Source organism: Trachymyrmex septentrionalis, unplaced genomic scaffold (genome assembly GCF_001594115.1).
Source record: "Trachymyrmex septentrionalis isolate Tsep2-gDNA-1 unplaced genomic scaffold, Tsep1.0 scaffold196, whole genome shotgun sequence".
Classification (NCBI taxonomy): domain Eukaryota; kingdom Metazoa; phylum Arthropoda; class Insecta; order Hymenoptera; family Formicidae; genus Trachymyrmex; species Trachymyrmex septentrionalis.
The window spans coordinates 841,206-853,313 of NW_017305135.1; the positions used below are offsets into that span (position 1 = coordinate 841,206).

Sequence of the window (12,108 nt, forward strand, 5' to 3'; positions counted from 1 at the left end):
TTATTAATTGTATGTTTTTGAGAGAAAAAGGAAAAGAAAGAGAAAGAGAAAGAGAGAGAGAGAGAGAGAGAGAGAAAGAGAGATAAGCAAAAGATTTAGTTATCGAAAAGTTGTAGAACCACCAATCCAATGATTTTTTAATTTTTTTCCTTCAGCCACAATACCTTAATCCTTTGATGCAGATGAAGTCTCACGATTAAGAAAGGGTCGAAGCCAGTCTCACCAACACTCGCGATTAAAGCATGCGACCGCGATGAAACATGATTCGTAAAATTTCTTTTTTCCCGAGGGAGCAGATCGATTTCAACAATCGAAGCATATTAAACGAACGAGATCAATAAGCAGTTAAGTAGTACATGCTTGGTTTTGAATAGGACATACCCAGTATGTCCATGATTGAGTCCCGTGATGGCCTGCACTCGTGATAGTGGCGACAGTAGTACTGGTGCCGTAACGGTCAGACTTCGCCACGGAGACTACCACCACCTCCGCAACTTCTGTCTGCCCCCACCAATCTCTACGGGGGTGCGCATCCCCACTACAGGGATGGGCGTGCTTGCCGGCGTAGAGGGGCTGGAGGGGAGCTAGAAAAATGTTCAGTTCCTCCTCAGAGGTACCGTTGGTTCCCTTCTACCCCTATCTACCGCGCAATATTTTTGCCGTTCCTATAACCGACATGATCGGGCTTCCTATAGAATAGGATGGAACGGAATGCGACACCGACACCTCTCGATATGGAGAACGAAGAATGGAATGTCGGTGGTGAGCGACATCGAGCTTGTACAGCCGGTTAAGCGGCTCGACTGGGTCACGGGGAATGAAGTGATGGAATAACGCGTGCAGTGTGCCGAACAAAGCTATAGAATAAAACACAGATTTATTTTGTGTAACAAATCTTTTATCCTTTGGCTATGACAGCACAGTGGTGAAAAAATAAAATCTCGTAAAAATGGCGAAGTACAATTACAAAGATATTGAATAATCCTTGAACAGAGGAAGAACCGATATCGCGTATTCCACTGTTTTTATAACAGTGTGATGTAAATGTGACATACGTAAGTGTTGTTGAAACTAAATAAAAATTTCAAATTGAACTCATATTTAAATTGAAGAATTCTAAGCGCGATTCTAACAGTAAAAAGAAAATTCTTCGAAATTTTAGAATAAAAGTATAGCAGTACATTAGTAGTTTTTCTCACAATTTTGAACAGATTAATCAATTACGTCTCTCTGTTTTTTGTTTTAACATTAATATCTCATAATTAGAAATTTTATCTTGTAGTTTCCAAACAATTATGGCATAAGCCGATAAATTATTGCATTTTTTTAATGAGATAGTTAATTCTAATTTAATCCAATTAAATAGTTAATTCTATTTAATTAAATAGTTAAATCTAATTTATTAAATAGTTAAATCTAATTAATATAATTAAATCTAATTTATGAGATAGTTAATTTTTTAAGTAATTCAATTATACTATATACGTATATATTTACAGACGCAATTATGTAAATTTCGTCGAAATTGATTTAAAAAATACGTTTTGCATTAAAGCTCGTGCTCTGCCGGCAGCCTGTCGACATAATCTGACAATAGATTGCCAACAGAAACTCAACAGAATCTACTATCTTATAACTATTTAAATAATATGCATATTCCACTTAACAAGTAGATTCCACTCGGTTTTTACGGACAATCTGTTATCATATTTTGTTAATAAATTCTGTTATATTTTTAATGACATCGACAAATTTAATGACAAAATTTGTAGCAAACACTTTGCAAAATTTTTTTTTTAATACGTCTGAAATATGTAAATAAATTATGTGTTCACAGAAAAATAGAGAAAAGATTTTTAAGTTAGTATATACGTACATGTACATTTCGAAATAATAAACAAACGAATATACATACATATATAAAATACTTAATATAAAGTCTCTAAAGTTCCTAAGTTAAAGAATATAACATTTGTGAGTACCATTATATAAGTAGGTTAGCAGAGAAATGGCTGATAACTTAGTGTTGTGAAGGATTATTTTGTCGCGTTATACTGTTCAGCATTATTGTATTCTCTGTTTGTAGTCGAGAAGAAGCGAGTGAATTGTTCGCTACTTTATATAAATATTTGCAAACGAAACTTCTAAGAACTACAGTAATAAATATTACAGTAGTAGCGTACTTAAGCTGATTCGAAATTATAAAACAACATAGAATAGAAGAAATAGCAAAAATAGCAAAAAAATAAATAGAAGTTCTTTTTGTAATTTTAGGTATTTAAATAATCAGATTAGTGACTACAGTAAAGATCTATTTTAAATTTTCCAGTTATTGGAGAATTTAAAATAGAATGTGAAAATTCAAATATATTTCTTGCTTTTGCATTCTATTTACAAGTATGAAATGGCAATAGAAGTATCAATTTCACTTTCTTATAAGTCTCTTCATCAAAACTTTATCTAAATAATTAATAAATTTTTAAAATTTCCTAAATGTAGTAATACTCAAAGCTTTCTTTATCTATATCCAGATATAATTTGGAGATCGGACAAAACAATTTTGGAATTCTCATCCAAAATTTTAAACTCTTTTGGGTAATTTGGAATTTGGTTCCACTCTGACCTATCGTGCACAAGATATGACAGATGTTCGCCAACGATATCTCGCAATCGACCTCCGGTTAATGGGTCGTAGGTCGCAGACCCTATTAACTACTACCCGCGAGTAGACCCAATAAATTATATCGCTCATTAAGTGCGCTCTACACGTGGGAATATTCCTTAATGGCTTTCCGCCTTCACTCGGAATACTTGCGTGCAAATGATCCGCGCTTTGCTAATTGCAATTTCTCCCTTCTACAAAAATTACTTATTTTTGCTTTTATCTTTGTGAAACAATACATATTTATACATTTAATGTTAAAATTTAAGAAATTATTTTAAAAAATGTAAGCCCTCTCTTCTAAAAAAAATATCAAGTTCTTAAAATTAAAAAAGAGGACTGAAATGTACTTAGAGAATTTATTTAAGAATATTGGATAACTGGTAATATATAAACAAGAAAAATAATGATTTTACATTTTACGTATAAAAAATTAATCAAATGTTATCGATCGAATTTTTTTGTACGAAGCTATACTTTTGAGAAAATTAATTTAACAAATTGAAAAAAAAAATGTCTTTTCTTACTATTTCCAATATCAATTACAGGACGCCCTGTACATAGCTCAAAAAGACTTGGAAAAGTCATCTTTTATCTTGTTTCTCTTGTACAATGTAATATCTGTGCTTTTAGCCAATTGCAACCGGGAGAAAGGAAAAGTCATCCATAGGAAACGATTCTTAACAAAGGTCCCACTATCGTTTATTTCCTTTTACGCGTTTATGTATCGTTCGTACCTGCTGCCACCCTGCTTGACTATCGGCTTGATAAATATGGGCGGCTGTTGAATAATGCAACGGGTGCTCCGGCAGTAAACAAGTAACGCAACACCGCGGGTTACTGATTCGCCTAAATCACTCTGACCGACCTCCTCGCTCGCTTATGCGACTCGCCGCCACATTTTCCGCAAGCTATCTGACTTGATACATGTGTTTTGTAAATAATGTGAGTATGTTTTGCAAGACATAGATAATTCGCAAAATCAGAAATTTAGATTTTACGAAAAGAGAGAAAATTATAATTCTAAATCGCTCAAATGAAAAACAAATATTTGAAGAACATAATTTAATATAACTTTTTATTAAGGAACTAACTTCTTTCTTTTTAATGATTAAAAATCTACAATTAAATTTGTCTATACTAACCCGTAACGCGCGCGCGTACGATTTATTAAAACGTTATTCAATTTTGAAAATTGACGAATAAGATTTTTATAAGAATAGATACGATAGAAAAGAGTAAAGTAATATAATAAATAAATCATGATACTTCAGCTAATAATGGTGAAAACTACAGACACGCGATCTGTGTGTTTGGTGCAAGTTATTCCGTTAGTAGCGTTCAAGCACGCCTTGATGGCTTCAATCACGTCAAATGCGTTGCGTTTGATTGCGTTCGAGAATTCCGACATGTGCACGTGGCTTTATATACACACGTGTGTTAGTATTATAACAATGGAACATGCCGAGATTTGGTCAGACGCGCGTGAACGTTTTACCAATTTTCAACAAAATATTTAGTAATTTCCCTAAAGAAAGAAGCAAATATAAAAATTGATTATTTATGCAGGAGAGACATTTCTTTACTTATTTTCTAAAGAAAATTTAATCTTTGTATGAATTTCGATAGCAGGCTAGAGATATGATAAAACTATCTCGATTAATAAAAAACATTATTAATAATATAATATGAAGTATCGCGCGAAATAACAACATTAATCAAATTTCGTTAAGATGCCGTGCATAAATTTCTGCAGCTCAAGCACGCGCGATTTACGCAATAAAGCGCAATATTTTAGCGCTTTTTTATTTTGTGCATTCTTAATTTTTAAAATTCGTTAATTCTTAATATTTAAAATGTGTTTTTTGAGTGCAAAATGAGTGTAAAATGAGTTTTTGAGAGCATTATATAAAAATGCATTAAATTACATTAAAAATCTGTTTTTTGTTTTAACATTAATATCTCATAATTAGAAATTTTATCTTATAGTTTCCAAACAATTATGGTATAAGCCGTTAAAATGATAAATTATTGCATTTTTTTAATGAGATAGTTGATTCTAATTTAATCCAATTAAATAGTTAAATCTAATTTATTAAATATAGTTAAATCTAATTAATATAATTAAATCTAATTTATGAGATAGTTAATTTTTTAAGTAATTCAATTATACTATATACGTACTCGTATGTATCTACAAACGCAATTATGTAAATTTCGTCGAAAATTGATTTAAAAAATACGTTTTGCATAATTAACAAGATTAAGAATCAATTTCTGATTTTAAAGTTTCCTGATTAGGAAGTTGCATTATATACCGTCTTAAATTTTCTACCTTTTTTATTAACGTTACTCCAGCGTTTTATGCTTGTTCCATATTAATACTCAGGGATGAGTTCGCTAGCTTAGCTCACGGCTTGTATTCATCTTTGCGCACCAGTGAAGGAAGGAAGGAAGGTAGGCAATCACCGAGGGAGGAATCTCGAGTCGGCAGGCTTTCGCGCTATAAAGTTGTTCTTGAAGTATTCCTATATCGCCCACACCGTTGGTATGCCAATATAGTGCTCGCCCTTTGTCACCCCCCTCATTCCCGAGAGCGTGCTCTCGTCGACCACTCTCGTCACATCCCTTGCCGCTGCCATATTCCCTCATCGACCAGCGAACGTCCCCTGACCCTCTCGCATACCCCGTTTCGCACACAGTGGTATGTTCGCATGCCAGAGATATAATGATTGGCAGCGGACTGTCTGCAGTCTGACCACGACGATGCGTGGACTATGTTCTCCTCTCACCCATCATATAATATTTGTATGAGCAATTAAGTTCATCAAATTAAGAATGCGATATAATTTAATTAATACAATATCTAATATGTTTATATTTAAATAAATTTAAATCTCTATAGGACTCTCTTCCATTTTTACACATAATTAATGTGTAATTACTTCCCTCTTTCCCAAATCTCTATTTTCGTAAAGAAAAAAACTCGATTAATATATTAGTCAAGTATATATATTAAATATATTATAATGATACATAAAATAGTACAATAGTACAAATTTTCTGAATGGTATAATATTCCCGACAATAAAAATTTATATTTAATAAAATAAATATAAAGACAAACGAAGTTTGTTGTGCGTAAAGTACTCTTTACTCCTCGTAAAATGTCATCATGTATGTATAATGTTTGATTTTTTTCTTTTAAATTTTAATAAAAAATTGTGTTTGTTGTGTCTTAATAGGGAATAAAGCAATTTTTTTTTAATTTTATGATTTTTGTTTCGTAAATTTACGTTGCTATCAATATTAGCGAATTAGTGGACAACAACAATCTATGTGACGTGGCAACGAGCTTAAGTTAAACGCATGGTTGCTGATAAGGCTCGTAAAGGGTACTGGATGCCAACAGCGTCCCCTGTGCTATGAGAATGTATTCTCGGCAATTCACGCCTCGAGACATACGTTTCTTCGTTTGATTGTAAAATAATGACATCACTATGGCTTTCGATTGTAAAGGAAATATTGTATCGTTGATTTTACTCTGTCTGCACTTTTATTTTAAACAATTGTTGTTCACGTTGAGGTTATTGTTAATATTCTATAGGTTATATAAATTATACATTATTAATAACTCAATCTTTACACATACCTCTTCTCTCACTTTTTCTTCGAATTTGATCGAAAAAATTATAAATCATATAAATATTTGAATTATATTATTACTTGTAATAAAATTAAAAAATATGAATTGATTAACTGTGTGTTAATGTCATGTAAATTAATTTATGTGCTAACACATAGCACTATTCGCTTGTGGTTTTCGCAGGGATGCAGAGAGGCGACAGGTTTTGACGTTAATATGATGCGGCCGCCCACATGCGAGATTGACACATTCTGTAGGCTTAATCGGCTCCTCTATGTCGTCGCTAATAGCGCATGATCTAATCGTTAATCCGCATCGTACACTTTTTTGCGCGACTACTAATTCCCTCGAAGCTATTTGTTCTATCGAATTTCTAAATAAAAGCGTCCAAGTAATTTCATGTTTAGGATTGAACGTCGAACTATTCACCTCTTACCACGCCTGCAAGTCTCTCCAACTAATTCTAGTCAAGATCATCTCTTAGGGAGGGCTCAATCATCCGTCTAATTATCGTTGCTTCTCTTTTTCTCACTTCCAACTCATTCACTTTTCTCTCCCGCATCCTCCTTCATCATTTACTCTGAACTTTTACCTCTTCAGTTCCTTCCTTTTGTACTTCGAAGGAGGTTTCCTCTTTTGAACTTCGATACTTTCTAACGTAACCCGGTCAAACACGTCTTGTTCAAACAAATTGCCAGTTTTAATTTTACTTTGTTTATTATTTCATAAATGAAAAAAGAATTAAGTTGAATTATAAGTGAAAGATTACAAGTGAAATTGTATAATTTCTTATCAAACAAACAAATTGAAAATAATTAAAATGTTTATATCGAAATCTTGTAAAGATTTCAAACAAAGAGATATAAAAATATATTTACTATCCCTTTAAAGAAAGAATATCTTTATGATACTTATATTAATGTAAGTTAAAAAATCAATTACTCACACTTAATCATGCAAACAGCCCTCCGCTGGCAATGCGGAGTCTTTTAAGGCACAGTCAGTTTTTTTATGAATTTTATATAAGAATTTTTCTTTAATTTTTAGTTCAAAATGATAAAAAAATCTACTGTGGACCTCAACGAGCCGAGTTGCAAACTATAATCAAAAATTAAACATTATCGATAGAGCCTTAAGAAGATTCAAGGAACATCTATGTTACTCTTCACTATATTTTTTTGATAAACATGTGTATCGTATGAGAAGAAAATATTGTGTGACGTGTAGATCAACTTAGAAAAAACGCAATAATTATTAAATTATTTATTAAATAAAATACTTATAATATAAAATGACAAGATAGCAATATATAGATTTTACATATATAGAATAATTGAAAAACTTGTGATATAAAATAAATTGAAAAAAAAAATCACTACAATTATATACAATAAGCTGAGTAGATAACTATTTATATAATAAAATAGACAAAAGTGTATTAAGTAAAAGACGAGAACAAAAAGAGCAGTTCAGTGAAAACGACTGAATAGAAGAATCGCATTGCGCCATGTGTGAAGTTAATAACGGCTCAAGCGCTTGAGAATAGAAACCACATACAGTCGACTCACGTGCGTGCAAGTCAGGCTACCACCCGGCTGTAAATCAGCCTTAAACCTGGCTGGGCAGCTTACAATCAAATGTACTTAGCTAGCCTTATCCGAAGCGGACGGATAAAGTGGCGAAAGACGAAAATGGAATATATCCATGATCATAAAGCGCATATACTACCTAAGTTCTCGCCCTTTGCCTCGCCTATTCCATTCTTATTCCCTTACGCTATCGCAGCTTTTACTTCAGAAATCACATTCGTAATACGTCATCAAAGAGAATTTCTTGCAGGATTCTAATGGAATCGCCTCTAAATGTGCATCCATACATCAAAATTCTAAGTGGAGCACTCCTCTTGTTAACGCTTTTGGCTCAATATAAAAAAGCATATTATCTGCATTAAAGACTATTAAATAGTTAAAGCATATTATTTAATTTCTCAACTGTATTTTATATGCTACAAAAAGATATATAGATAGGAAACGTTACCAAAGACAAATTGAAAATTTGGAAGCGAATAATTTTTTATTTAAAACTAATAACTTGAGCTCTTAACGAAAACTCAAGTTATTAGTTTTAAATAAAATAACATTTTAAAAAGGTATATAAATTTACAAATTGACAAATATATCTGGAATTATTTTGATTGTCCTTTGATAGATTAAAAATCTGAAACTGCAATTTTAATAAGTTTCATGTAGATAAAATGTTCCTTGGATGTAGAAGTTAAAATTATTTTGATATTTTGTCATTCCTTTCTCTTCTCTCGTATACCAATATATCACGTTAACAACTTCCTTATACTGATTGTTCAGTAATAAGTTGCTTAAGGGTCCTCAAAGTTATTATCATGTAGAAAGTTAATAAGATTGGCTTTTCTAACATTATGTCTAAATTGCCATATGTTTTCTCAGTAGAAGATTTCGAAGGTCTAACGCGATAATGGGGATTAGGAGAAGGGCCGTTTTGAGGGTTATACTGGCTTAGATAAGAGTATGTTGGCTGGTACAGCTTCAAGGGAACCCAGATTAGAAAGGGCTACTTAATCTAACAAATGAATATAGTTATCAGCCCGCATGTCCAATCTACACAAAGCAAATCTCAATATATGTACGATATGAAGTCCTTTGAAACAAGATAATGTCGATCATCAATCTAATATGAGAAGAAATTATTCATACAAAATGGAGCAACTTCCACATTCTCAGTTTTATATATGTACAGTATAATATTTACTTAATAATTCCCGAGGCATGCGGAAGTCAAAATTTATGATCTAGTGAAACAGCGTTTAAACACAGAATTTAAACTAAATCTTTACTTCGAAAAGATTTTCTTGTGTTGAAAGCATCGCATTTCCTGTGAATTACAGCAGAAATTAAGCCATCTAACACCATGTCTATATTTTTCATGCTTCTTTCTACTTCCACGTAGGACGTTATGCAAAGTTCCTGCTAGAATTCCTTTATCACTTTTCCCTCTAACGACTTCTTTCTTCGCAAATCTTTTCGCCGCATCGCCATCTTTAAGGAAACTATTTCCATATCTTTCTCACCCATCTCTTCCTCGTCCGTTGCCTTTGTATTTTGTCCATAACGGTATGGACGATCTGTTTTCGTGATATCATATATCGACAAGTACTGTTCTTCCTTCCAACTACTTACTCTCGCACATTTACATATATGATAATAGTTGTACAGAAGAAAAGTATTAGATATATAATAAGATTTATATTTTATTCTACAACTTTTTTTTAATGTCGTGATTAAATTTATTTAAGATAATTGTTCAATTATCTTTTAACAATATTTACACACAAATTATTTAAACACAAATTACATTCATATTCAATCAGATTGTATTCACACATTCATGTTCAATATTACTTTTAGAACAATTATTACAATTGGAAATTTTTTTTTACATTTTCCGATTTTTCATATACATTTATATTACTCATTCAGTTACCGTATCGACCTCTCATTAATTGATTAAAAATTAATCAATTACGTTTCAATTAAACATATTTACACTAAAAATCTCTTTCTTTTTTAACATTATAAAAAGTACATTAGCTTCAATTATATACTTTTTTTATAACTTTTATCCAGATAATATATGTTCGAAATGTTATGCTTGTTTTATCTTTTGAAGAAATCTGCGATATTACACTATATTCGACACGCGAAACAATATATTTATCTTTTCAACAATGATGTCATAACAATATGACGAACAAAAAACTCCCTGAATAAAAATGACAGAGGCCAATCAACATCTGGCGATAACTCCTGTGATCCACGGGACGTTATCGCACAAAGCCCGTTTGCCAAGTCGTGAAGAAAGATGGATAGTTTTCATCGTCCCGCTCCATAAATTCTCGTGAGAAAATCCTGTGCGGCGATAAAGGAAGAGATAAGGAGATACCATAGGAAACTGCCATTTTCCTTTGATCCGAAAAGAAATTGGAGAAACATTTGTTTTTACATGTTTTATAACAGAAGTATATAAGTAAAAAAATTGCATAAGTTGAAATTTAATAGTAATTATAGTATAAACAACATTTAAATTTTCAATAAATTTGGATATAACATTTATATTATTGGTTAATTTTGTAGTTTTAATTTGAACAGTCTTTTTATCATTATCTAAATCTATAAAGTCAATCAATTGCACTGAATTTAATCTAACTTGATTTGATCCAAGCAAATCTATTTAAATCATTGGAATATTTCTCTCTGAGGCATGATGTTATCTCAGTTGTTGAAATAATGGTGGAAAATCTGCCAGATGTTAAAAAAGATAAACTATATTGACTAAATTGATCAAAATCAGGTTACAAGCTCTTAATTTATTGCTTGCGATCAATGCGTGTTAACTCCAATATCAACTAATTAGTATGCTAGTCTCACCGTAAACATACTCGTACATATGTTGCTTGTTATGGCATAGTACGACACATATTGGCGTTTTACCTTTATAACATACGTAGACTAATATAGATTAAATTAAGTTTTAGTTAGATTGGGCAACTGTTAATGAAGAAATATATATCTTCATAATTCAAAATAAAAAAGATCGTATTAATAATAATTATAAAATAAATAAATATTTTACTTAATATCACTCAGCTGAAATCACACTTTTTACATTACTAGATAATAATTCCAAATTTAATACTTATGTAATCAAAAATATTTCAAAAAAATTCCTCCAGTGCAGTGAGCAAAATGGTAGCAGCATACTAGCAATTCGTAAATAAATTTTAGCAGAATATGATAAAGTCACGTCAATTACCTACATATATTCGCATTACGTTCATGTGCTGCCAACACATATTTGCTGACATAATCGGATCAGATCATATATCAAGAACCCGTCGAACAGAATCTGTCTTCGCAATTATTTAAATATAGAATGTATTATTTAAATTGCTACTGAAATAATTATTTAGTTTCTGCATCAATTGATCTGTTATCGTAATTTTATTCATATTTTTGTAGTAAACACTTTGCAAAATCAGTTTTCGATATAGATTTGGCTACCTGGACTTGTGCAATAAGTGCAATCTTGACCTTATGTTATGGATTACGGCCCGAAAACTCGGACGATAAAGGGGCGCGTCGCTAGAAGCCCGGGTAACCTCGATTTACAAAGTACGTAGCGGGGTGTGGAAGCGAAGGATAGATTTTGGCTGGATGCCAACAACGGCACTGCGGATATCGATGGTGACATTGCGCGTTGGTGGGGCTTCGTTCGTTCGTTCGATTGCACCACTGGAATCTACCAGTTCAGGATATAACGTGAGTTCATTTAGATAACTATTTATATTATAATATTGTTATCATATAAATCACTATTTATACATACACAGAGTCGAAGTAAAACCATTTAATAGAGAAATTTACGAAAAATCAAGTACTAAAAATGCATAGTTTTTTTTTAGCCAAAATGATGTAGGTATTTAATTGACTTATAATCATGCGATGAAAATAGAAAGATGATCTAAATGTGTTAAAAAAATTAAAGTGATACACAAATATACGCAAATATATACAAATACACAACAAAAAACAAAGTGAAAAGAAATGAAAAGAAGAAAACAGAATATTCTGTCCGAATAGGACAGACAAATCTGAAAAGATTTCATTATTTCCTTCATATCGAATTTTTTCCTTTGCATACAAAAGAAAAAAAGATAAAATAATTTTAATTAATTATAGTTGCATTAAATAGCAACGAAAAAAAAAAG

General features: G+C 31.6%; 1 protein-coding gene across 3 annotated transcripts in view; it reads right to left on the reverse strand.

The window, feature by feature from the left end:
• The window catches only part of LOC108747228 (complexin), a 125,852-nt gene that overhangs the window by 25,522 nt on the left and 88,222 nt on the right, over positions 1-12,108 (reverse strand). Inside the window, exon 1 of one of the 3 annotated variants that reach the window (XM_018484585.1) lies at positions 382-479. The exons of 1 other annotated variant lie outside the window; for it this stretch is intronic. In XM_018484585.1, the coding sequence (XP_018340087.1) occupies positions 382-394 (13 nt within the window). In that variant the 5' untranslated portion in view covers positions 395-479. Of the gene's footprint in view, positions 1-164; positions 270-381; positions 480-12,108 lie in introns of those variants that run through there. One more of the 3 variants, XM_018484586.1, reaches the window with a different exon arrangement.